Source organism: Cyanistes caeruleus, chromosome 7 (assembly GCF_971803275.1).
Source record: "Cyanistes caeruleus chromosome 7, bCyaCae1.hap1.1, whole genome shotgun sequence".
NCBI classification, from domain to species: Eukaryota; Metazoa; Chordata; class Aves; order Passeriformes; family Paridae; genus Cyanistes; species Cyanistes caeruleus.
This window is the reverse complement of record NC_141707.1, coordinates 35,765,923-35,793,189: the sequence shown is the minus strand read 5'-3', so window position 1 is coordinate 35,793,189 and position 27,267 is coordinate 35,765,923. Positions and strand designations below refer to the sequence as shown.

General features: G+C 46.2%; 1 protein-coding gene across 4 annotated transcripts; it reads right to left on the bottom strand.

The window, feature by feature from the left end:
* Nucleotides 1-9,143: 9,143 nt before the first annotated feature.
* On the bottom strand, nucleotides 9,144-21,591 carry LOC111932324 (carnosine N-methyltransferase 2-like). 4 transcript variants are annotated; one of them, XM_086896609.1, is made up of 9 exons: nucleotides 21,506-21,591; nucleotides 19,966-20,130; nucleotides 17,954-18,015; nucleotides 16,454-16,592; nucleotides 14,844-14,896; nucleotides 11,762-11,869; nucleotides 11,520-11,650; nucleotides 11,121-11,214; nucleotides 9,144-10,193 (listed from the first exon to the last, which is right to left on the bottom strand). In XM_086896609.1, the coding sequence occupies exons 2-9, from the start codon at nucleotides 19,989-19,991 to the stop codon at nucleotides 9,838-9,840; spliced, it is 969 nt and encodes a 322-aa protein (XP_086752735.1). In that variant the 5' UTR covers nucleotides 19,992-20,130; nucleotides 21,506-21,591; the 3' UTR covers nucleotides 9,144-9,837. The 4 variants fall into 4 exon arrangements, with proteins under 4 accessions (XP_086752735.1, XP_023787153.1, XP_086752733.1 ...); XM_023931385.2 differs by lacking the exon at nucleotides 19,966-20,130 and having other exon boundaries at nucleotides 21,506-21,549; XM_086896608.1 differs by lacking the exon at nucleotides 21,506-21,591 and having other exon boundaries at nucleotides 9,852-10,189; nucleotides 19,966-20,124.
* Between the last annotated feature and the right edge of the window lie 5,676 nt (nucleotides 21,592-27,267).

Genomic DNA, 27,267 nt, shown 5'->3' with positions numbered 1-27,267 from the left:
GCATCAGCTCAGCCACGAGCCAAAAAACATGTCTGAGCTTCTAAACCAACTCAGGGAATGTGTCTTCTCTGACCTGCTTGTGCTCTGGGAGACAGCAGCATATCCCCCTGCCTGCCCTGAGGTACAACCCAAAGTGCCCTAAAGAGGAGATCAAATCAAGGAGCACAGAAAACTGGGGCCAGCAGAAATGTCCTTTTCTGTTCTGGACCTCCTGATGGCTTGAGTTCAAGTCTCACAGCCACTGCAGCCCCTGCATGTCCAGCTCAGGACCACAGTCTGCACTAATTAACCTGATGCCAGTTTTCAGGCAATTACATGTGATTATAAGTGTTTTACATTTAGATGAGCACCCACTCTAATCCAAGCTCATCCCTGGGACCACCAGGGAAACAAATATAAATATTGGCTGGTTTAGCCCCAGGTCTAAATGTCTGGTAAAAAAATGAGCAAAGGAACTTTGTTTTTGTTAAAAGAAGCTATACCAAGACATTAATTGAAAAGAATGGAGGTAGTGGTTTTTAGTCTACATGGAATAGAAACAGAAATAATAACTAAAAAAGCATAATTATACACCAACTATACTTAGTGGACTGGTGGACTACAAAATACCCATTAATCTAGAAATAAATTATAGACAGTAAAATCTGTTAGAGCTAGTACAGTTTTTCACTTAATTAAATGTGTTATTATTATTTGATGGAGACGTGCTTTATTCTGTGATACCTCATTATTTCTCTGGAAAAGTTGCCTGTTCATCTTTATGACTGTGAAATTAAAAACAGGCCATAAAGTCTCATTTTGATTGAGACACTCTTCCAGAATATGAAAAGAAATATTAATTCAGTGCCCACCACCTGGATGCACTAGGCTGGATATTCTGGCTTTTCCACTACCATATTGAACAAAGTGCAAGTTAAAAACTATTCCTTCCTGCCACAAGCAGTAGGAGAAGTATGAGCAGCTTGCAGTGCTCAAAAATTATCCCAATTCTTTGTCTGAGGTATGAAACTGGGCTGCACAACTTCAAAGTGGTTAATTTTATCATGACCCCAGAACCATGTAGCAGCTGGAAAATAATTTCTCCCCGGCTATTAGCTCCATTGTCCTCATTAAAGATCTCTTTTTTCCTGGTTAAACTGGAGATGAGGAAGACTTGGAGTTGCTATTCATGGTGACTTTACTGAATCATTTCATAGCAGTGGACAAGTTGTAGTGGCCAATATTTAAAATCTGGGAATTTCAGTTTATCAGCTTAAATCCTAACCTCCAGGTATGTTTTCTTTTTTCAAGGCTACAAAAATACTCACTGGCATGATGAAAATCAGATCACTAATATGAGTTTTAAAACAGAGGTAGGAGCTAGGTAGACAATTTTGGGTGCCTTCATTTGGTGATGGTATCCCACTTTAGAACCAGTTCTAACTGCAGATAAACAGGAGCTCCCAGTTTTATAAAAGAACCAACACATCATAAATAGATGATTTTTTTAAATCTTCTTATCAATCCTTCTGACTTTTTTTCCTCCCTCTGGATTTGTTTTAGTCTGACAACTTCTGCTTTGGTTGAACTTGGACATTTCTTTTCCCCTTTCTGGCACTTTCTATCTCGAGATATCCAAAGCACAGGCAAAACAGCAATGAAACATCACAGCTGGACTTCCAAGCCTGTGGCATAAAGAAAGCCACAATTAAACAAAACCAATTGAGGGCCTGGTGTATTGATGAATAAAACATGCTTTGATTAAAGAATGTGCCCAAGTGCAAAGTATCATTATAACATAGTGGGAAAAGGATTCTTTCCTCAATCCAAATTTCTCAGAGACAGAGGAGTATTTTTAGACTACTATTACTGAAATCACCATCAAGGTGTTCACCAAGGTAGTTACCCACCTCAAAAATACAGGTTATCAAATAAAACTCCATTTCCAAGTGTTTCAAACGTGGAATTTTCTCAGCTGCAAATTCAAAGGGAAGCGGATGCCTAGGAGCCTTATTATAATTTGAGGAGTTATTAAAGAATGGGATCATCAGGAGAGAGCACAGTGGCAGATCAGGTTGAAAAGTACAAACCGCTTTTTTTTCCTCTTCCTGACAAGTCAAATATCAAAATAAATTCTCTTCAGGCACATTCACATCAGTTTTCATGAGTTTCCTCACGAGATTTTATTGGCACAGATGATCACAGGAAGCAAACTTCACACTGAAACTGTTCTGACCACCTCCAAAGGGTAAGTTCATTAGGGAGGATTAATTGGATGAAGGCATTATCTCCTTTGAGAGGTCTTTTTCATGTCACCACTTAATAATGTTCACTTCATTCAAGCCAACACAGGAGTGCAACTTTTCACTCTCACTCTGAATAGGCAAAACTCCACCCTTTTGTGTCAACTATTTTTATTTCCATTGTAATGAAACAACTGCCTGTGAGTAAATGATCAAAAGATGTTAAATGTTACAGCAGAGGCCAGAAAATGAGGTGCAGGAGGTTCAAAGGACACATTAAATCTGCTGATGTGACCTGCTTTTGCTCAGTGAACTTATCTGTGAGCATCTCAACTCAGATGTACAAGGCAACCTCTGTGCACCGCTTTGTGCCAGAGCCTTGCAGAACCTGGGACCAATTTCTGCCTTTAACCAAGAGCTTTAGTCACTTTTGGGGCATTGTGAGGCCCTCTGCACATTCATCAGTGAATGACAGCCTGCAGGAGAGATGCAGGAAATCACAGCTTTTATAAGCATCTAAAAGCATTGCCTCCTGTTGAAGTCATCTGACACCATCTCTGCTTAGGACTGAGAAGATTTAGAGCGTCTGCATTTGATGTTGAAGGGTAAAAAAGAGAAAAGAAAGAACTCCCCTGCCTGTCAGAGGGGTGTCCCTCCATCTCTGCATCCCAGCAGGGACATCTGAGCCCTGATGGGAGTGATGGGGACTTGCACAGGTGAGAGGTTTGTTGCAGGCTCAGTGCACTGAGGACATTTCAGCTGAACAAAATACATTTCTTTCCAAAGAGCAAAAACTCAAGCAAGAAAAAACCCCTTGGTCTGTTCTGCATTCAATCCTGATCCACACATGCTGCAGGAGCTTGAAATGCAATTAATAATGTCAGGCCCTTTTACACTTTTAGAGAAGTTATTTATTATTACTATTGTATTGGCATGACACTTACCACCTCAGTAATAAAACCTCTCACTTGCAGTAATGGATCCAGCCTCATGACCTGCCTGCAAGGAAAGGAAGGTTTTAAAGATGGAAAATTGGTTCCAAGGAAGATGAAGTGATCATGGCCAGCCTGGGAAAGCCAATGGCAGGGCCCTGTGCAAATACAGATACCCTAGGAACAGGGGAGGCCCTTAATTACAAACACAAACTTTCCTTTGCATTCTCAGACTGAAATGTCTCTCTGTTCAACAGCCAAATGAGAGATTCTGAACAGCAGATTATCTCTAGAATAATTTCTAGCCTGATTTTGGAATCAGAAGGTGACTGTTTTGCAGTGTGAGTATATATGAAAGTTGGCCAGATGAGCCTCACATTACAGGAAATTTCATAAAAAAAAGGAGGTACCTTTCACCAAGATAAAAAGTGACTGTGCAGAGGCATTGAAATGGATTTATTGGTGCTTTTTTTGCAATACACATGGAAAGAAATTGGGGAAATGAATGAGGAAAGGCAAGGAGAAGCGATGACAGCCTGGATGCAGCCTTCAGCACAGGAGGTCCCTGACCAGCAGGTTTCCAAAAGGCAGGGGAGGGTGGGGGAAGTATAAGAAAGATATAGAATAATTGACTATTTTCTATATTCCTTACTTTCCTTCCTTCCCTTGAAAGTACAGGATTCTGGTCAAGGAGGAGTTTTTGTCTAAGTCTGAGTGAAATTTTATATATTCCTACACTTTCTAGGGTCTGACACATAAATAAACAAGGCTCCAGTACCAGTAGAAAGGCTAATTATGTTCAGAAGCAATTTGTGGCCAAGAGATGGAACTGGAAGATTTATTTAAATTCCCACCAAAACAAGAATGAATTTGAGGACTATATTTGCTGGGGGTTATTTAGGGGGAGTGAAATACAGCTCTCCCATACAGCAAAGCAAGAGTTTCCTCTCCAATTAACCCCTTTCCCTGGCCTTGTCCTGTAGGTTATATTAATGCCCTCAGTTTAAAATTTCAAAGCATCAGAAATAATAAACATTAAGCAGTGGCCCAGGGATAATTTACGCAAAGTGCAGAGAAGGCAGGCTCTGGCAGAGCTTGCTGTTTTAAGACATTTGTAATGGGGTGAGAGGCTCCCAGTAAAACACCCAGAGGAGCTTTGTGTCACCCGAGGCTCTGAAGCAAGAAACCTGCATTAATATTTGGCAGGAATTGCAGGTGAGCCAGGAACGAGGCTGGCCATGACCCTGCATCTTCTGAGCACAGGAGGAAAGCTTTCTTTAATTTGGCTGCTTTGGGATGAGGCTGTGGTGGGGAAATGCTCTGCCAGAGAAGGGAGCAAGGATTGATAAGGCCTTGGAGACAAGCTGTAAGAATTAAGTGAGCTCAGGAAGAATGTCTAGATCAAAACTGGTATTTTTTGCGTTATTGTTTTTATGTATAAAAACAAGTCCTGGCCCAAGGGGGTAAGTCTGGGTGAATAATTTTTAGTCTGAAGGTTATTCATAGATGAGTTGTTTGATTCTCTGGTGTTAATTCTGCTTTATGTTGCATCATAGGAGTCACAAGGATTTCTTTATATCCCAGAGTGGATAACAGATACATAGAATTGGAGAATGACCTGTTGTTGATAGTAAACAATGGAGAAAGTCTATGAGTTAAATTTATTACACATGTAGAACTTTTTTTCTGAATTTCCTCAAATAACACCCCCTTTCCCCAAATAACAAGTGACATGATCTGCACAAGCATGACAAAACAAAGCCAAGATTTATCTACATGGAAACATCTGTAAATCAGGTTCTTGTGGATCTGTTCAGCACTGAAAGTGTATTATCCTTTCTTCCAGAAATAACAAAATCAAAACATTTCCCTTCTGGATGAGCATTTTTGATACTTTTTAAAGTAAACCCACTCTTAGTCAGGGAAGCACTGCAAAGTGGTTGCAAAAGCAAGGGGCTGGTTTTGTCAGAGGGAGGTGAATGGCAAAGTGTCCATGGAGTTAAATCCTAAAGAAAACAGCCACTGGAGCAATGAGCTGTAATCTTCCTTAATCCATAATATCAGCTGTTGACAGATTCATACAGAGTGATTAATAGGATGCTAAAAAATGTTAACAAAGCAATAGGGACTTAGAGACCGCTCTGAAAACTTCCTTATCACATTCCTAAATTCACCAGAGGAGCCATCATTCCAGTGTATGACAAAACATATGTTTTCTCTAGCAATTTGCTGGCAGGCCTAATCGAACGTGTCATCAGAAGTGGGGAGTGGAAATGAAACTCCTGTTCTGCTCTTCCCTGTTCCTTCTCAGGGATGAGAAGAAAAGCCCCACTGGGATCCTGCCATCTCACATGTTCCACAAACCCTCCTCAGGCACAAGATCTTTCCAGCTGGAGCTTCTACGACAAACATTTATCTTGGGGGGATTTGTTTCTTTCTTTCTTTATTTGTTGTTAACAAGGCATTAAAGAGAATGGGGGATGAACAGCACATCCTCTGCCAAAGAGGACTTTCACCATTTAGCAAGATTTAAGTTTCTATTTGATACTTCAGTAAGGGAGGGGAGTGACTACAAGGAGTGATGCTCAATAATAAAGATATTTTTTAGACTTGGATTAGATATTCATCCTCAGTCTGGAGGATATGACATTGGGAAAAAAAAAAAAAAAAAAGCAGTTTAAAAAGCAGGATGATAAACACCTTTCTAGAGCTATGTCCAGGAGGTTATTATTCTTATGAAGGTCTTTTTAAGCTCCAAAAAAGGTGAGCACCATCCTACATGTTTGATATAAGCCTCAACAGATTTCTGTTGGAAAATGCTGAAGGGGGAGGGAAAAAAGTTCAGCCTCTTTATTTTTCCTTCCCTACTGAGATTAAGTATAATCTTTTCAGTATATGTTCCAGTATTTTACTGAGCTTGTTTTTTAATGAGATTATTCAGAAATCAGCTACTGGATTTTGCAGTTCCTACGCTACCTTCACTCCCCTGATGATATTCATGAGTTGAGAAGCCTTAACACTTCAAAGACAAACCATTCAGCCCCCAAGACTGCATACAGGCCCAGTAAAACTAAAATTATCCATCCTTGATGTTGTAAAGGGTTCTCTGAAGCTCCTTTTTAGGGGCCTGTAACACAATCAGAGCTGTGCATTGAACGGGCACATTATGGACTGGAAATGAGGACAAAATCTGTGAAATTGTACAGTTTGGGTTTTGCAGGCATTGATTCTGCTGCAGAGAGCACAGGGCTGGTTATCCACAAAGCATTCTCTCTGGGCTGGAATGAACTCAAATCAAACTCAAACAAACACAAATTGTGATGGAGCATCACAATTCCCCCTGGGAGGGACTGGCTCCTCACTAACTGGGAATGGCCATGGAACACATTATGGAGTAGGGCTCCTCCTGGACTGAGCTCAGCAGGGTTAATCTGGCTCAAAGCTTAGGCTGAATCTGTCTCTCACCCCTTCTTCATCCCCTTCAAGGTGTTCCCGTCCCCAGAGCTGTCTCTCCAGCTGAGCTGCAGCCATCACGTGGGAGAAAAAACAACCCAAAAGCAGATTTTGCGCATCCCTTGTGCCATCGTGACTTTTTTTTACAAACCAGAGCCCAGAATTGGAGTCAGAGCCCATGAGTGCAACAGAAAAAAGTGTGGTCCCCAACTGCTGGGATGTGATGAGCCAGCAAAGGAAGCTGAAGTCATTTGTCTGCCTGCCTGCTGCAGCTCAGCATTCCCAGCCTTTTGGGAGGCGGATTTATTCCGCTGGCTGCTGCAGCCCTCTCGTGGCCACACTCCTGTTGCTGGGGAAGCACGGGCTGAAATTCTGCATGGGGGGGAGAGCATCTTTGAGAAAGCAAAACAAATAGTTATTAAACAGTATGTTCACCAAAGAATAAATATATAAACAAATGGGACACTTAGGATGCTATTTATTCCAGGTGTACAAGCAGAGTTCTTGATAAACTACTTGCTTTTGAAGAATCAAAGGAAAAGTTACATATAAAGCATTGATCAGCTGTGTTTTTAATGGGGTGCCCTGTTTCATCTCCCCAGCCTTTCACTAAACAGTCTGCTTTGAAGTGCTCCTTTTTTTTTTTTTTTTGTGCATTTTCACATTGATTTGCAATGGTGTGGGTAAATTTTTTGCTCACAGATGGGTCTTGCTGAGTATCTGCTTATTGGAAATACGTCTGTCTGCACAAGAAACTCCAAAGAGGGGTGGAAAACCTCTTGGGCTGGGGAAAATCTGGACAAATTTGTATTGTGCCAAATGTCTGCAAAGACTAACAGGTAGATTTTCCTTCAAAGCTTGAAAAGCAAACCTGGCTTGTGGTACCTTTTATTTTTCCTCTTAATCTACCAGGTAGAGACTGAGACATCACTGCTGATTGGGAATAAACCATGGGAATTCATAGTGGAAGGAGAACACTGCTGGGAGCAGCGCTGAGAGCCCAGCTGTTCACTCCCTGCCCAGTGCTGGGAGCCAGCACCAGCCAAGGAGATGCCTATGGAATGAACAATAGGATGGATCAAAGGGAAAAGCTTGTGCACGGGTATGGGGTACTCTGGAGGAGGCTGTCCAGTTCTGACTGATGTTTCTGCAACTGACAGCAATAGTACTTGCAGGCCAAGGTGCCTCAGTCCTGCCAGGGAGATGATATTATGCTACTGTTTTCCCATTATTTTTCTAATTTTTCCTGTTACAGTAGATTCAGGAGAAATGGCTGCATTTCAAAAAGATATGATAAAACCCAAGCCTAAAAAAAACCACCCAAAAAACCAAAGGACGGAGTGGAAACACAATGACCCCACACACTCCTTACCTTTTCAGAGTGATGCTGGCAGTAGCTGCATTCAGGTGGGTGGGACAGTTTTAGCAGGATCAGCAGGGCTCAGGGTGACAATGACATGGAATCATGGAATGTCTTGCAAGCCACTGTGACAACCTTTGTGCTCATGGTGTTGGAAGAAGCCATTTGATCTGGACCACACATCAACCTGAGCCCCTCCAGGTGCACAGAGGTGTGCCCTACACAGCTTAAGCACGGAAAAATCAGACATACCCATGGCTTCTGTGCCTGCAGGTATTTCCCACCTGAGCTGGTGGTTTCTCCCCTGGGAGCTGTTTGCAATGAGGCTGCTGACACTGCAGGCAGCTTTCCCCATGTGCTCAGTCCAAGGTCTGCACCGCACCACGGTGCCAAACGCAGACCCAAACCTCGCTGGCATCCTGTGTGGCACCTCCCTTTGGAACTGGCAGCACCTCCTTCTACCCTCTGAACAGCTCAGGCCCCTGGGGAAATAGTCTAAACTTACCTATATTAACATTTTAGCACACAGACCACATATTAGAGCTGTTGGTGCTGTTTGGCTGTGCTGCAGTGATGCTGCTCCAAGGGAGCCAAGCTGCCTCCCTGGGCTGCAACACGAGGACAAGCTGCAGCTCACTCCCAGCTCTTCCACATCCTCAGGCTCATCTTTCTCACTTACAGAAATCCCTTAATGGTTCCATAAAATGATACTTTGCATATGTTTTGTTTTTGACGCAATGACCTCTTTGCTCTTCATTTTCTATAATCCCACATGTGCGAAACCAGATGTGACTTTTTGGGTTTAAGATTGCTTTTATTTTATACGGAGACAAACAGTAGTAAGAAAATAACAAAATTAATGTCTGCCTGAAAGAGCACAGTGCAAGTATCATCCTGGGCTCCAAAATATTTTCCAAACCAAAAGGCTGATAAATTTTTAAGACATCTCTATATTGTGAGGAACTGAGAGACTTGGGGCAGTAAATGCCTGATAAAACCACGTGGAATAGCCTAGTGCAGAGCAACTTACAGCTCAGGCCTGGGTGCAGTGACATTACCTGGGTGCAAAGCAGCAGAGACATCTTGCTGGTTTTGTCCTGGCACACATGGAAGCCTGTACACAGCCAGCACAGGGGCTGCCACCTTCTTGTGAAGAAAAACATTCACTTTTCCTGGTAAATTTTAAAAGGTTTAATAAAAAAGACAATAGGAGACAAAGACAATAAAATGGCCGGGTGCTTGGCATTCTGCCAAGAGCACACCTGCTGTTTTGGACACTTCCTTTATATACCATTTCAATTGCATCAGCCTGCTGCATATTCATAAACAATTATGCATTTTTAAACTCTTCCAAGAACTGTTTTGCATGGCCACTCCCCTTTTTAGAGCACATGTCTATCTTCACTATTGCCTTCAGTTTGGGCCTTGGTCCATTCTCCCCACAGATGCTGGGTGTTGATAACTGGCCTGTCATCAGTGGGGTCCTCATCATATGTTCACTGGCTGTTATCTCAGACAGGCAGACAGTTCAAGTATAATTTGTATAACTAATCATAACTAATCATAGCCATTAGCTGTTCCACTACTATGCCTGAATTTAGTTAAAATAAAAACTACAGCAAAACCACTTTAACTATATATATATATATATATATATATATATATATAACATTAATTATTTTGTGAAAAGCCAATCTTATAGCATATAATTTTTCTATTTCATATTTATAACATCCTCCCAGCTGCAGAGGTGGTGCAGACCGCTCTGTAGGTGTGTAAAACACGCTGGCTGCACAGAAAAGTGGAAGTCCCGGTGAAAGCACAGACAGGACGCATTAAAAAAACCCCAATTCCGGGCAGGCTCCGGGCTCTAGGAGTCCACGACGATCATGCTGAGGTTGTTGCTGAAGATGACCCTGCCGTCCCTGGTGCTGCTGCACTCGGGCTGGCGCAGCGCCTCCCGCAGCCGCCGCCGCAGCGCCGGCGGGGCCGTGCCCTGGAAGTTTTTTGTGCCCGTCAGGAAATCCAGCATGCGGCCACCGACCGCGTCCCCCTCGCTGAAGCACTCGGTGATGTCCCAGCCCGACGGCAGCTCGTAGACGCGGTGCTGCACGCCCAGGCGCCGCAGCAGCTCGGTGATGCCGCCGCAGGTGATGTAGTGGCCGCTGTCGGTGGCGGGCAGGCAGTCCCGGTGCCGCTTCCACAGGCTGGCCCATCCGCTGCTGTCTGCCGTCAGACACCAGCTAATCAGCTAGGGAAATGGGAAAGCTTCCTGTCCCTGACAGGGCCGCCAGGAGAGCTTTCCCTTCACTCGAGAGTAATTATAAATGTCCGTGCCTCATAAAACCCCGGTGTCCCTCAGCGCTCCCTCCCTCAGTGTCCTGTTCAAAGGAAGCTCCCGGAGATGTCTCCAGCACTGCGTTTGCCCAGAAGGAAGGGAACACACACAATGTGCTGGGCCTGAACATCTGCACTACCTCCCAACTGTCCCTTGGCCAGAACCAAGATGTTTTCACCCATCAAACCTCGATTATAAGTGCTCATTGAGGAAGACATACCTCAAAGCAGCCCCAAACAGCAAGGGAAACAACCTACAGGCAACGTGAGAGGCAGTTTTAATGGGGAACATGGGAATTTGTGCTTTTTCCACCACACCCTGAGCTGGGGGTTCATGAATGGCACAAGGGATGAAACACTATTCTTTTGAGAAGTGCCATCGTGTTGTGCCTCTTTTTTCCTGTCCTGCCATAAAGTCTGTGGCTCTTGGCAGCAGCTGCTGCTCTTCTGGGGTCTGGGTCATTGCTGTACAAAGGTACGAGTCCACCCAGAGCTCAGGCTGTGTTTTTACAGTGCTGATTTCACCATAAGGAAGGGCTGACCCTCATTCATGGACAGCCACACTTCTCTCTACTACATCAATTCCATAAGCAGGGAAGCAAGAGCACAAAGGCTGTGCCCAAGTGGCCCCATCAGACACTGGGGCCCAAGCCTGAGCCCAAGATTGAATTCTCCGTATGAAATCCAGATTTTTTTTTAGTTATTTACTATAGAATAAGCACCACTGACATCCCCAGGTAAATATTTGTGTCTCTCAAAGTTCAAAGCTCTTCAAAACTCCAGCAATGGAACAAAAAAATACAAGGTCTCCCTTACCTGATAAAATTATGATCAGGAGTTTACCGTGATGGTCGAGGCAGCTGTGGAAAAACTTGATAGTATTGGGAATATCCTCTACACGATACAGCATCTAGAAGAGACAGTGACACACAGTCATTATTCCTCTTCCACAGTGCAATCACCCTCCGAAGGCTTAAATCCTTTCTTTTAGAGGTGTTTTAAATTCTGTTCCAGATGCTTCCCAGCCTTTCCTGATTCCACATGCCCATTTAGGGACACCTCACAGCACTGAGCATTGCCAGCTTCGGTGTTTAGAGCTTTGGCAGAATTGCTATGGGAGAGCTGTGCTCAGCTCTGGTCCTAAATTCAAGCATACAGCAGAACTGAAGAGGGTAGTAAAATCTAATAGTCCTGTGTTAAAGCAATGTCCATTACCTGGATCATATGGATGAAGTCAAATTTCTTATGTGTGCCTTTCTCCTTCACCTGCTGTTCATACTCCAAGGAAGTGAGCTGGTGCCAAATAAAAGAAACATTCTGCAGGTCTGGAGCTTGATTCACCAGCTCTGTTGGTGTAGAAAAGTAGAATAAAACCATGAATTTCATAAAGTAGCAGAAAGACTCATCATTCCAATGGATGCTCCTTGCTGTAACCCAGGGAGCAGGTGTAGCCTTACCTTTGTAAGCTGCCACGTGCTGTGGGTTGGGCTCCACAATCTCATTGTCAATAGAGACCCCTGGGTGCACAGCCTGCAGTATCCTGATCATTTTCAAATCCTGCTCACCTATTCAATAAACACAGATTCATGACTTTAGAATGCAGGTAAAATGCCATGGAAGGATGCCAGTGCACCTGCCACTGCTCCTGCCAGGACATCCCCCAGCAGAAGTGAGGCATGTCCTGCTTTGTGGCTCATGCAGTGGCACAGCCTGGTGACACTCTGACCGTGGTATCGTGCTGCTCAAGCTAACACTGAGGTACAGAGGAGCCTGAGAACAAGGCAGAGACGAGCAGCAGCACAGAAACCTGCTCATGGCAATACCCTGGGTCGTGGGACAGAAGGGTCAAAAGAACCACAACTCACTGTTTACAAAAATAACCATGAAACATTAGTTTTCAACAACCCCACCAAGTTTTAATGAGTGCAGGAAGGCAGCTGTGTAACTCCCAGCACACCTGGGGTGGCCCCTGGCTTTGGGGCAGCCACAGGGACACAGTGGCTGCTGTGACACAGCCCCAAGACCTGGAGAGCTGCATCACAAGAGAAAAGACCCACTGACATGCAGTGTCCTGAATGTATCCCCGCTTTGGGGATTGTCCACATGGTCTCAACCCAGGGCATCAAAAAACTGATGCTTATCTTGGAAATACAGGTACAGACTCATATTTGTGTGGAAGTGCCCTGCAAATTTAGCTGTTGGTGCTCCTGTGCATCTCTGGAGGAGCCAGCAGCAGTCTGCCATCCTGTTCTAGGAAATTTCCAGCCTCTTCTGGGGTGATACAGGTCATGCTGCTTATTTCCCAGAAATGCCATGATATACCAAGTGTGAGTCCCCCTGGTTCACTTGAAACTATGTAAATAAGCAGCAGATGCGACCACCTTGATGGGACCTCTGCAAGAATCCTGTCTGTAGCTGATGGTGGGGCCTAAAAATAGTCCTGGCCTTGCAAATGTCACACAGAGAGGTCTTGACACGAGATCCTGCATCCTCCCTGCTCTTTCAGCTGATGGACTGGCCACGGGAAGAGCCCTCATCTTTGGCAGGTGCTGCAGTAAATAGAATTCACAGAGGGAAATATCAGCCATGCCAGCACCACAGGGACATCTGAGGAAGGATGAGTCTTTTGAAATTAGAGAAAAAACACCCCAGGCCCGTGAGGAATGCAGTGGCAGCAGGGCAGGGCTGGCCAGAGGCTCCAGGGAAGAGGCTGCGGCTGCATCCATTGGAGGCAAGTGCAGGGACCAATATCACTGACAGGAAGGAAGATCCCACTAGCAAGCAGCTGAATAATTTGTGACAGTCCTAGATGCCTGCTTGTAAGTGCCTGGTTTGGGGAGCACCAGCTCTTAGAGCTGCTGCAGGCTTGGGGCAGAGCCCGAGGCAGAACATCACTGCCCCATGCCCTGGGGCCATTGATGGCTCAACAGCAGGTGGATCTCTTAAAAGCTGCTTAGGTTTGGAGATTTTTTTCTCTCCACCTCTGAAAATTTCTTAATCCAGTATTTGCAAGAGCAGGTAATAACGTCTTCAACCAGGGTGTCTGTAAAAAGAAGCAGTAAAACACAGCACTCTAGGGCAGGAATTTCTCTGCTGCACCTTGCCCTGCCAGCAACAACCCTTCAGCACTGACCACAGCAAGGCTGGGACAGGGCTGGAACCTCTCTGCAACTGGAAAGTTCCAGCTCTGAGTTAAACCAGCCATGAGAAAACATGGGCTGAGTGAGAAAACGTGATTTGGACCACAGCAGAGGCATTCAGGATGTGGAGTCAGCCACTAATCCCCATTAATATTTTCATCAACTAAACTAATTCTGGGGGCTCTGTGAAACTAGAATCCACCTCTGAAAAGGTCAGGGATCAGATATAACCTTTTACTCAGTGCCATCCCAGCTCACTCCCTGCCCAGCCCCAGAAGCTCAGCTCCTGCAGCCGTGGGCAGGCTGGGGGTGCAGGTCTGGACCCCTGTCCTGGCATCTGTGAGGGGCACTCACCCAGGAAACACAGGACATTTTACAGGGTTGGTTTTTCCATTAAAATCTCCTCTGAAGAGGACATAAGGAAAATTAAGGACGATGCTAAAAGTTCATTTCCCCCTTGTGCTTTTGTGGAGTCAGAATTTCTGTTTTATATTACTTAATGAAAATAGAGGGTAATTGAGAACTGAATCATTTCTTCCTGCTTGGTTTCTCGTATGCTCCAACATATTCCCAGTTGGGGAAAACAATCAAATGCTAATTTTCTCTTACTCAGGAAAACAAAACCAAAAAAAGTGAGAAAAATGCTTTCATTTGAAAGTATTAGCACTTAAAATTCAGCTGAAAATACTTTTCAAAGCAGAAGTAAACTCCGACAAATCAAACCACCGCTTCTTTTCTCTACTCTTTATTTTCTCCCAGTTTCCCTAGGAGCAAAGTTGGCTGTTTCACCACTTTTTTGTTTTGTTGTTTTGGCTTTTTTTAAACACAAATGCATTTAGAACGACTTTAAAGCTATTTTTCCAAAGGGTAGGTTTCTCTCTGGGGAAAAATATCATTTGCAGTTCAGCCCTAGTTATCACTGGGTAAAAACACAGCAGTAACAAAGAAACATGTCTTGAAAAAGCTGATGCAGTCCCATGCTAATGGCAGTGGTTTTGCACTGCTGACAGCGGGGCATTGCCCAGCCTGGGCCTCTGGGATCCCCATAGCAAAGCAGCAGGAGACATCCCTTCAGGGGGGACAGTCTAAGGCAGGATTTGGGGTGGAAAGAGCCTCCCCAATGTCTCTAATTCTCTCCAACGAGGTTTGAAGATGCTCTTGCACCTAACCAGGAGGAGGAGTCCTTGCTTTGAGGCAAATAAAGTCAGGTGAGAGCCACCAAGAGGAAGAAAATAAGCTAAAATCACACATTTCTCACTGCCCAGCTCCACTCTTCCTTCTGCCCTTCTGTGCTTCACTGGGAAGTGCTGTCACTAATGTCTGAGTAATCCTCATTGCCAGTTTTTCAGTATCTCCTGCTCCCCACAGGTCCCCCGTGCCCCATCCCCACACTCCTCACCTGTGCCACTCCCAACTCCCAGAACATTGATGGTCGATTTTCCAGTGCCAAGGCTGAAAGGATAAATACACATTACTTAACCACAGTTACCACACGACTTCATGTTTTCATTCTTACGGCTTGGATGGCACTCCAGCCTGGAAATTGCCATGTTTTGCACATGAATCGGGACAGAAATCTGATCATCCCTTTTGAGCCTGGTGATGACCAGCAGGGCAGGAGCCTGCCCAGACCAGACAGCTCATATTTCAAAGTATAGTAGGCACCACGGTGTAGAGTTTCTCACCCTTTGCCAAGGAGATTTCTTCAGGCTGTGGCTGAAAAAGCCTCTGGGAACGCCAGGGCAAAGGGGCTGTACCTGACTGGGATGGCACTGCTGGGGAAGCAGGGACAAGGTGAGCTGGGGAAAACCTCAGCACCCTCAGGAGGGAATATTGGATATAAATGAGCAGAAAAAGCAAAACCACTAGGCTCTCCAGGTGACTGGAAATTATCTCTTATCAACATTAACCTTGGACTGAAATTGGGAGGAGGGTCTAAATCTTCAATAATTTTTACCTTAGAAAAATTGCTGATTGAAAGTCTCCAGTCACATTCTTCCTAGCAGAATATTTAATAACAGCCACACTCTGACATGATTTATGGCCTTACTCTGCTCTCAGACATGGACTGTGCTGAGGGATTGAGTTTCCCAAACACAGTCTCAGGAGGCACCACAGTAATGATTCCACAGGAATGGGATGAGTAGCAAGTCCTGAAGGGTGAGAGCAACTCCAGGAGCCTTAGCCCTAATGAGGGCCAAGACTCTTTCACAAGTCCAAAATCAGCACCACTGAAAGCTGCAATGTTTTCCATTATTTAAATTCACAATAAAATTTCCTAATATAATCTTTAATGATTATTATTTTATTGTGTATTATATCTATCTATCTATCTATCTATCTATGTATCTGATCTGTAGAATAAAAGTTTCCTGCCTAAGCTCTTTTTCTCAATGGAGAAAAATGCAGGTCCTAGAACATCCAAAAATTACCCAGATTTGAAAGGATTTTCTTGTGCTTTGGATCTAGGCTGTCCTGAAGCTGTCTGCAGTTATCCAGCCTGAAGATATTACATCAATACTTTACAAAACTTTCATTTGGTACTTAAGCAATGCAAATCAACTTAGGATAGAAATAAGGAGGTCTTAGGGGATTGGGAAAACCAAGAATTAGCCACTAGGAGAGAATTAGAGATGTGTTTCTGCTTGGATGGATGTGATGAAGTCCCAAAAGCAGAGAGAGAACAAGAGAGCTTTATTTCAGAAAAAAAAACAAAACAAAAAACAAAAAACAAACCCCAACTTTAATCCTTGGAAAATCAGCTAATGAAAAGGACATGAGAATGAGGTCTTGAGCCTTTCCTTAACATCAGCTGAGAGGCAGCGCAGTGTATTAATTGAAACAGCACGTGCTCTGGAGTTATTAAACAGAATGTCCTAAAAAACACTATTAGGGGACTTAAAACTGAAAAGCATTTAAAGTTTATTCCTTCCCCAAAAAAATTCTTTTGTTTTTGCTGACTCCCAGGATCACAAATGGCTTTCCCACCTTGGGGGAAGTGCTCCTTACCCAGCCACGATGTTGGGCATTTGTTCCTTGTTGAACTCATCCATGCACTGGTGCTCTGTTGAGTGATCCAAGAATGACTTGAAGGCCTCCACATACTCCTCAGCTGTGAGGCTTCTCATGGAAGGGATCATGTAGAGCTCTTGGGAAGCAAATATGGATTGTATGTTAGAGGCTTTGAGGCATGAGAAGGGTCAAAGCAGTTACCTCATGGGAGAAACCAAACCTAACCCAACAGGAGCCAGAGATTTGGGAAAACCAGGCAGAGGATGCACTTTCCAAGCTGTTCACACTCAGGCTTCAAAAATTATTCTTGGGTACCCTTCGCCATCAGCAGGTTTGCTAAGTGACTCATCATTACAGGACAGCCTGAGGAAAATGTCCCCAGAATGTTTGGCCAGATGTGGGACACTCTTTGCAAGAAGGGAGGGAACTGGTGGGATTTCTGGAAGTCTGAAAGGGTGAAGGGAGTCACACAGTGGGTCCAAACCTGTGGCCATCACCTGTTCCCATGCTGGCCAGTGTGGCTGGGATGGGCAGCCCTGGCACACTGCCCAGGAGGGGTGATGCACCACAAACTCTGCCACCTGCAGCTGAAGCAAAACCAGTCACCCCTGTGCATCATCTGTGACTCTGACAGCATGGGACTGAAATGGGCTGCCAGCAAGGTGAATTCCCTGCTGGGACCTGCAGCTCATGGCCAGGAGGGCAACTGAGGGCAAAACATTTCACCTGAAAGGGCTCATGTTCAAATGTGTGAGAGACTGACACCAAGATCTGTCCCTCTGAGCCAAAACCCAGGGATACTCAAGGGGTTCCAAGAAATTATGGCAAAGTCTCCCTTTCCTGCTGTTCCATCCTGAAGACAGAGCTGTTGGCAGGGCACAGGCTCTGGCCAGCTGCTCAGGGCTGAGGAGCAATGGCAGAACTGAGACTTGAGGCTCATAAGAAGATGCCCTGCAGTGCTGGGTCTGTCTCAGACAATGGGCTGCAGTAGGAAGGTGCTCATGTGCAGCCTCCACCTGCTTGAAAAGGCATCATTCAGTGGGAAAAAAATCAGCTATTCCCCTTAAATGTAATGAGGATGAAGTACAGGACTTGGCAGAATATCTTCATTCTCATTTTTGCCTTTTAGAGAGTTGCATTTTTATCACCTGCTTTTAGTCACCACTAATAAGAGAACCATGTATGTCTCACCCAGGACCCTGCAATCTCAAAGTGATTGCCTGTGCTGTTTCCAAAACCACATGTCCTTGGCAACTGTGTTCCTGGTCCAGCCCTATTGGAGGTAAAGACATCGATATCTATCCTTAACACTTTGAACTCTACCCTAACATAAACCTGAAATCACCTGAATTGCAGTCAGTTTACCCTCCTACTTCTTTGTCTTTTTCTTTTTTCTTTTTTTTAACAATCTCTAACTCCAAAAAAATTAAAACATGTTTGTAGAGAGAGCAATCTGAGTGGGCAGACTGCTTTAATTTATTTTTTTCTACCAAATACCTGAATTATCGTGTGGAGTTGTCAGAATCTCTGCTTCAAAGTTCATGCTGGGAAAACTATTCCTGTAAGGAAAGTATAGCACTTCAGTTATTTGAAGAACCTGTATGCTTATGAAGCTGCACTGAAAATGCAGAACAAAGGGAAGATGCTCCAGGACAAACTTTCCTCTCCTGGTAATCCATAATTTATTCTCTTCTTTTTTCCTAGAGAAAGCAAAAACTTCTTTGTAGCTGATCACAGTCACAGAATCCTAGAGTCAATAGAAGAGTTTAAGTTGGAAGGGACCTCAAAACTCATCTTGTTCCAATCACCTTCCACTATCCCAGGTTGCTCCAAGCCCTGTCCAAGCTGGCCTTGGACATTTCCAGGGACAGGGCATTCACAGCTGGCCACTGCTCAGTTTCTCTGAGATGTGTTATGGAAGATTTCATACCCCTGCAGAACCATCAACCAGTCAGTGCAGCTGAAGGCATCACACTGATATTTTCCTTTTGCATTTTCCTTTGACAACATGCCTCATACATAAAACAGGGGTGAGGTGCCACTGGAAAAGGGAAGGGATGAATTTAAATCAGAGCAAGGACCTCACTTCTGCAAAGACAGGGTTGGGATGAAGCTGTCTGTGCAAAGGGAAGAGTCACCTCCTGGGTAACCTCATTTCAGTTTTGAGATGCACAGCAAGTCTTAGTCTTATCCTGTATAATGTGTTTAGACACACCAAAGCTTTGTTGTTGGAAAATGCCTCAGGACAAGCAGTCTGAGATAGCAGACCCCAGCCCAATAGTCTCTTCTGCCAAGGAAAAAAAATCCCAGGTGAAGAAAAAACAAGGCAGGAGGTGGAAAAGTAAAGAAGAGAGTTTCTAGTGGGGCTTTGAGATACAAGTATGTAATGACTGTGCTGGCCAGGCAGCAAGGAAGTGGCCACGTGCAAACAATGCAGTGCTTCTATCAATGAAGGCAAGAAAGGACTGAGATGTCCCAGAAGTCTCAGAGACACTGGGGCACTTCCAGAGTCCTGCAAGAGCAGCTGATTTAATCTGAGTTCAGCACCAAAGTCATGTAACTCTTGTCCGTGGGGTATGCCAAAGGTCTCTCTTCCACCCCCTTGACCTCACCTCTCCGCAGGAAAGACCTCTCAGCACCTAATCAGGAAGGGCCCAGAACTCAGCCCACCTCCAGAATCTGCTTGGTTGCAGGCCAGCCCCTCCAATTTCCACTCAACTCTGACCTCTTCCATCTCTGCCTATCACAACAGAGGGCTGTTTTGTCCCCTCAGCTGGGTGAGCCCAGCAAGATGCTTTTCAGAGTAAATGTCCCACTAAAATGCCGAAGGGTAGCACAGCTTCTGCTGTGCAGAGACGAACAGCTTTGGACACAAACTCCATTTCTGACAGGTCAAGTGTTTCCAGCCATGCCAGGAGACCTGGACAGACTGCAGCACAAGCATTCACCAGCACAGATGATGCCAAGATCTCTTCCACTGACATTTTTGCTATTTCTCCCCAGGCAGGGGTTAGCTTCTGAGGCAGATTAACACTTACTGCTGGGAAGGTGAAACAGGAGCAAACTCTAAAATCTGGTTAAAATCCAGGCCAGATCCTAAAATTTGCACATTATGTTTTGGGCTGGTCCTGCCCACCCCAGGACCCCAATACCCAGCAACAGACCAAGGCAGGGGCTGCCAGGGAGCAGCTGGTCCTGCCACAGCTCCCAGCTAAGGCTGGGCTTGCAAGGTTAAACCATGAACAGAGCTGGGTGCGTTATGGACAGCAGGTGCAGGGAAGTCAATTATTACCTCAGGTGATGCAGCCTCTTTAAACTGAGAAAGTTTTCTCTAGGAACACAAATGGCAAGAATATATTCATAACTCATAAACTTCATTATTCCTAAACTTAGACTGTGGAGGGGTTAAAGATCTGTCCCTTATCCCCCATCCTCCCCAGGACACGGGCACACCCGCCGCTCCTCCGCCTGGCACACAGACACACATCCCGCTGCCAAAACCCGCGTACCTCTTCAGCCCGGGAGCCGGCTCCATGCTGGGGGTGATGCTGTGCAGGGACACGGGGCAGGGCTGATGGTCCTGGCGGTCCCTGCAGCTCGGGACACGCCGTGAGCCGGCAGCCGGGGTCAGCCGGTGGCCCGGGTCAGCATGTCCGTCCCGGGCTGTGGCGGGGCTGTGGGGAGGGCAGCGTCAGCGGGGCAGGCTCAGGGGAAACCCGAGCCCGGCGGGGCAGGAGCGGGGCCGGGCGGGCAGAGCCGCTCCCCACGGCCGGGACACGGCTCCGAGAGCGGCACCTGCGGCCTCCCGACCTCACCGAGCACCAGTGCCTGGGGGCTCTGAGCCGGACACAGCCGGGGCCCTTTCCCTCCCCTTTTCAATGCGCTGTGAACCTCGTCTCTCCTTCCTGCTCGCCCTGGGCAGGAGGGAACGCTTTCCTGCATCAGGATTGCCCTGATGGATGGGGGATGCGCTGGGAGATCCCTGCCTTCCCCAGGGAGAAGAGGAGCTCGCTGCTCGTTGCCCGGAGACCTGAGCGAGCGATTTTTCCGTCTGTGACTCAGGGGGACAGGGGGCATAGTGTCCGAGCCCCTGGCGAGCACTGCAGCCCCTGTCCTGCCCCACGAAAGGGACGGGGGGACGGGCAGCCAGAACGGGGAGCAGCGAGCCCGGTCCGCTCACACTCTGATTGCTAAACCGCAGGGACTGGAAAGCAAGGAAACATTTTTGGGGACAGCTATCCAGGGCAGAGGTGGCTGGAGGTCCCCAGGAAGGGATAACACAGCAGAAGGTGCAGTGGTCACTGTTCCAAATTCAGGAAATCCTGGGTGCTGCCTGCACTTGCCTCTGGATTTTTCCCCTTCTCACACCCACAGGACTGATGCTCCTTTTGCCTAAAATCCAATAACACGAGTGTGAAAAAGAAAGGATTTAAAGGCTTTATATTCCCGAGTGGGGTCCATTGGTGGAAAGAGCAGCATTGGGATCCTCCTCACTCCATTCCCTGAAGACAACGGGGAGAACAGATTGAGCAGGTGACAGAGAAAACCTCTCCTCTCGCTGAGATCCCCAGAAAACTTCCTGCTCTTCACAGATCCCCGAGACCAGGGACTTCAGGTGGAGGATTCAGGATTCAGGATGCTTCACCATCAAGCGACCTGCCTTGTTTTGCACTAGATTTGGCTTGCAGGTGGATTTAAGATATCCACCTCAAGGCAGGTCCGCAGCAGCACGTTAACAACTGCATTGCTGCTCTTCAACCAAACACTCAAAATAAGCGAGGAACGACCAGAACCTCTTTGCTGGGTCAAAAGTGCACCTCTGGCTGCCGGCGCCGTGTGACCGCCCGGGCAGCGATTTCACACGGGTTAATTCAACCCCTGGGCAGTCCCCCCCGAGATGCCATCCCCTGACACCATCCCTGCACCGGGGCTGTCCCAGCAGAGCCCCCGCAGCAGCCTCTGTCCCCCGGCCACCTCTGCCTGCCCCACTGAGCCTCCCCCCATGCCCGCCGGGCAGGCAGGGCCGGGCACCCCGCAGGAAAGCCGTACCTCCCCGGAGCCCTCCGGAGCTGGCCAGGAGCAGCCAGGAGCTGCAAGCCCTCGGGGAGCTGCTCCAACACCGGCGGGGCTGCCCTCGCCCCCCGGCCCGGAGCCGCCCTGAGCCGGCATTAGCTGCCAGAGCCGCCTTTGTCCGGCCGCGAACAACGGGACATTGTGGGCAGCTGCCCGGGCTGCCAGGGCAGGACGGACTCTGCCAGCCCTGCTCGAGCTTGTTCTGCCGAGCTCGTGACTCAATCCGCCCTGAACCCTGTTTTCCCTACAAACTGAAAAAGCAGATTTTCTGATGGGTGAGATGATGGCTGAAGCCAGCGCTGGGCTGCGAGGAGAGGAAAACAAAGCGGGTGTTTTTCCTCCCGCTCTCTGCGGCTCCGGAGGTCAGTTTTGGGCTGATCCTGCAGAAATAGGTCATTCAGCTCTCCCCTGTCTGAGGCTGGCATTGCCCGTGGCTCTGAGCCCCTCTCAGTGTTCCATCTCCATCAGCCCAACCACAACAAGCTTGGACCTGCATCTCCAGGCAGGGAAGTCTGGAGACATCAAATTGACATCAAATTCGACATCAAAATTGACACCAAATTTCAATGAATTTACCTTCTAAACAGCAACCTGCTTTTAGCTCTGGCATTTTTAGGGTGTTGATGGCAGAAGGTTTGGGACTAAATGCTTTTTAAGGCCCCTTCCAACCCAAACCAATGCATGATTCCATGTTTACTACTTTGTTTTTTGAGACTTCCAAATCCACCTAGAACAATTGATTAAAGCTCAGGTAATGTAATTCTGATTTTCTTGTGAGCAAAGCTTTCTTGTGAGCAAAACTAAAACAGTTTCCTGTTTTAATGAAAATGTTTTCATCAGTTAGATATTTTCAGTTTTCTAGACTAATCTTCTCAAACACAGCAGTTTCTGTACTCTCCTAGGTGAAATATTCTATGCAAACATGTTATTCTCCACAAAGCAAATTCTGGTAGAGAGAAGGAAAACCAGCAATTCTGTAGCACCCATTTTCCTGATAGTTAACAACAAGATTTCTCATTAAAGGAAGAAATTTTGGTTTTGTTTAATCCTTTAATCCTGGGCAGCAGTAGATTTTGGAGTTTGAGCAACAGTATTTTTATTAAATGTGCATATAGGATATTTTCCTATGGGAAAAAGAACATAATTTCTGATAAGTACTGAAAAAAAAAGGCACTGCAGAAGCAGAACCCATCCCTCCCTGTGGGCAGCAGCCCTCACTGCTGCTGGGTTCCAGACATGTTTCTGTTCAGCCTCCCAAAAAACCTGAAGTATCCATATCTTGGAGATTTTTTTTTATTGTTATTTTTAAAACACTGCATTTTCTGCCTCTTTATTAAAGCCTGGATCCTGGTACAGCTCTTCCAGACCTTTTAAAATGACCCTTTCCAACCCATTTGGCTAGAGGTCATAACTCATGTAGTTGTAATTACAGAGCCAAGGTGAGGGCAGAGGGAAAGTCCGAAGTGGCTGCCTGCAAAAAAGGCTCTTTGACTCAAGGTGAAGACCAGCTTTGCCCTACAACCTATCCAGTATTCAAAAAAGGATGTCTCTGAGTGCAAAGCCAGATATGGTAAAATGTGCCTTTTACCCCTCAAAAACTCACATGTCTTCAGCCAGGAAAACACACTGGGAATTTCAATTTCTCTGGCTGTACCTGTGCTGCTGCCAGTAGTGTGGGAGTCCAGCATCAGCAGGATTAAACACATCCATCAGGAAGAGCACTACAAAACAGGGGGATTTGCAAATCCTGCTCTACCAAAACATGAAGAATTGCCAGCAAAAGAGATTCTGTCCCTAGCTCAAAGTTAGCAGTGCAAATAGTAAAGCTATGGAGACTGGAACCCTGAGAGCTTTTTGTGGTTCAAGAGGATGAATTGAGGGGGACAGGAAATGAAGGATCAGAATTTAAATTATTTTTACTTATCTGCTCTTAAAGCAAGGCTGAGCCCAGCCATCACACCACATCTGAACAGAAGGGGTCTGAAGTATCCCAGGAATATCTCTCGGAATGTACGTAGGATGATGAGTCACATTTCCGTGGGTAGGCAGAGAGAAGGAGCAGTGGAAGGGTGGCCATGAGCCCAGTGGGGGATGCTCACCTCTCACAGGCTTTGGCTGCTCTTCTGTGAATCTTTCTGGTCTGTCCCACTCTTAAAAAGAGTAACCTCAACTAAATTAACTCTTTGAAAGCTGGGTCAAAGCTTCTTTTCCATTGGTGTGAAGTTCTGCCATCTCTCAAACCCTGAGGAGTACTTACAAAAATAGATTAAATCCAGCAGCTTTGGCAAATCGAGTTTAGCAATGTGCATATCTGTCATCTTGCAGATTGCAGGAACAGGGGAGGGCATGTCCAAACCCAGGCACTGCAGATTTATTTTACCAAAAGCCACTAGATGGGGATGCAAGGACACTTTTCTGCTCTCAGTTATGCTTTGGTCCCGTCACGTTGAGCTGGAGCTGGCCTTTCCCACTCACAGGGGCTGCTGTTGTCTTTCCTTTTTCTCTTTAGGAGCTGACAGAGGTCATTTGGAAACTTATCACTCGCTGAGATCTCATCCTGTAGGGATCAGGCCTCAGGCAGCAGTTACAGTGCAATTGCTTCTTGCTGAATATTATTCTCTGCACCAAGACTTAGGAAGAGTAAAAGGTTTGCCTTTTAGTTTGTGGATTAGTCTTCTTTTATAGGCTGTGGAAAGAAAAGGTACTTGAGATTGAACACAGAGAGGAAAAATGGTATTCAGCCAGCTGGTAATCTCTGAAAATGTCCATACTTTAGAGCAGTTACTGCAGGAAAAAGCCAGGAGATTTCCTCAGGCTCACTAGTCAAATCTCTGAGTAATTTTTTTGTGTTTGTTTCTCCTCTTTTGAAATCCACAATTGTCCTAAGAATCAGCAAGATAAAGTCTGGAGAATTGGCTTGGCAGAGGTGTAGGCAGGATGAGCCCTGCTCTCCAGGGCAGCAGCACTCCACAGAGCTGCCCCAGGAGCACATTTAGGCTGCAGGAGTCCGTGCAATGCATCAGAAATGCTGTGGGAGTGAGGAGGGCTCCAGTCCTACAGAAATTGTCAGCTCTGACCTCCAGTGACCTTGGCCTTCTGCACTGAGCACCCACTCTTATTTTATCTCAAGTGTCAGGATATTTGGTGCTTATATTAATTCCCAGCTCCTGAAGTCAGGTGAAATGTGAAAAAATGCAACTCTTCTAGCAAATATTTAACAGCAAAATTCTGGCTTTGAGAGTATGCTGAGGTACCCAAAATGCACTCTAGACTTCAAAACACAGAAAATGCTTTGAAAGAAAGCCAAAAATTGATAAATTTCAGGGCAATTTCATGAATGCTTTCAGTGGTTGGCAGGGAGGGAGAGTGGGTGTCAGGGTGTTTCTGGGAGTCTCAGAAAAAAGGCTCTGGTAAATACCTCGAAAGCAAATTAATCTTGTGTCATAACAATCAATTCAGAAAAGCGGGAGAACAATTCAAATATTATCAAAATAAATGTCTTTCCTACTCCATACACTCCAGATATGGAGCTAATGCTGCCAGTCCATGGCACTCACTGTTTTAGGGGCTGGGAGAACAGAAGCACTGGGGGCTCTTTGGTGTTTTCAATTGTATCTCCACTAATTGCTAAAACCAGATTGCTCCACTTCATTAGGCATGAAGAGAAGGGCAGCTGCTTTTCCTGGGCCCGAGGGTGAGGAGGTCACAGGGTGAGGGCTGGAGGAGCTCTGGGCTGGCAGCAGGGCCGTGTCCCTGCACTTTTGGGGACACTGCAGGCCTGGATCCCCTCGGGTGCTGCCACCACCCCTGGCAGGGCATTCTCAGCAGGCACTGCAGATTCCAGCTATTCCTCTTCCTGCTTTTTCCTCGCTGCTTAGTAGTCTCCTCATGGTGACAACAAAATGTCTGTTTTCCAGGAGCCCATTTGAGCTTTATGGATTGGCCATGGTAGGCACTTCAGCCCTCCATAAAGCACGCTGACACGCTCTCTGGTGTATTCCCAGCTCGACTGAAAAATTGATCAAAGCTGATAGAGTTACAGGGCCCCGTGTCCCTCTACAATCTGCTATTGTGCTGCTCAGCCCTTACAGAGGCAGCAAAGCCAAACCCTGTGAGAACCCTGTCTGAGGAACGCACCTCCATCCTGCCCTTGGCTTTGCAGCCCGGCCTGAGGAGGATGATGTGCAGCATGTGTCCCCCCTGCTCCCCCAGTTCTCCTGGAGCCAAACTCCCCTGGCATTGTGGGCATCCCCAAAATGCAGCAGGGAGTGCCAGCAGGGTCCTGTCCTGCCAGGAGGCACTGACACCATGTGCAGGGTGCCCAGGGCTGGCACATTCTCACCCCAGTGAGGGTGTGGCCTCATGTGCCTCCTGTGTCCCCTGTCCCATGGGCTCAGGCAGCAGCTCTTAGCAGAGACTGCTTAAATGACAGCAAATTTTACCAAAGTCATTAATGTGCACGTAGGTCTGCTGGAGGAGATGGGATATCACACAGCAGAGTAGCTGCCAGTTTCTACCACAAGACCTCATCAAAGCCTTTTTCCTTTTCCTCCCTGTCTCCCAAAAGCTCTTGCTTTTGCTCAGAGAATATCAGTCCCTTGAAGCAAAGACTGTGCCTCATTTCATCCCAAAATCTCCTGGATTCTGGGAGGGCAGCCAGGTGTTGTGTGCGCTGTCTCTCCCCTCTAGTGCCCCAGTCCTACAGAAACACTTCCTCCTTCTGTTTATTAATTACAGTTTGATTTCTGCTGGAAGGCCAAATGAACACAGAATAGCAAATCCAATACCTGATCCAAAGAACTTCCAAATGAGGGGTTGGGTGGGACACAAAGGATGTTAAGATACCTGACAGGGGATCAGAAGTGCATGAGATAACAGAGGAGCCAAGGCACCTGTCTCCAGTCTGAAATGTGCAAGCGGAGCCAAAATGCTCCTCACATGCTGTAAAGGGCCCCCACTCCCATACACTGCCAAATTCAGTTTGATGAGCTGATCAATAAAGGTGCACAGACAAATGCCAGGACAGGACACACAGGGAAGGAGAGCTGCCATGGGAGGGCACAAGGCTCTGTGCTGCCTTCCAGTCACACAGCAACAGCAAAAAGGGAGATACTTGGCTTTTCAGCTCTTTGGAGTCATAGTATCACTGAATTGTTGTGGTTGGAAAAAACCCTTTAGGATCATCAAGCCCAACAGCTAACCCAGCACTGCCAAGGCCACCACTAAACCATGTCCCCAAATGCCACATCTTTTAATGCCTCCAGGGATGGTGACTTACAGCCTACAACAGCTTTATTTAAATATGGCTTTTAAGTTATGCCAAAATATTATCATCTGTTTTTATCAGACAAAAAAAAAAAAAGTACAGTAATGACTAGTTTCAGCATAGGGAACAAAGAGGTAATTCAAAGAGGTAATTTTACATTTGTCAGTGTTCATGTGGATAGATATACAGGATATTCAAGAAAAAATGGGGTTATTCCACTGCAAGCATCAAGCACAGGCAACCTTCTTTCACCTTGCAAAGTGCTGGATGTTTAGTTTCTGAGCTGTGTGCTGTTGTAACACACCTCAGCAGTTTATTTATGTTCATCTGAATACTGACAAAAATAAAAGGATCTTCTCAGCGCTGTTTGTTCTGTTCCCCTGCCATTCCCTCTGATTTCTGCTGGGCTTCTCCCCATGTCCTGCAGTCTGCACAGACCCAGTGGGGGTGGACACCGTATCTGCAGCAGAGA

What these genes read in the sequence shown, in the direction of transcription:
- LOC111932324 (XM_086896609.1), bottom strand. Translation starts at nt 19,991, where the DNA reads ATGGAGCCGGCTCCCGGGCTGAAGAG. An exon ending in AACTCCACACGATAATTCAG is followed by an intron (nt 16,593 to 17,953) that starts GTATTTGGTAGA and finishes TTGCTTCCCAAG; the next exon opens with AGCTCTACATGATCCCTTCC. An exon ending in ACTTCATCCATATGATCCAG is followed by an intron (nt 11,215 to 11,519) that starts GTAATGGACATT and finishes TGTCTCTTCTAG; the next exon opens with ATGCTGTATCGTGTAGAGGA.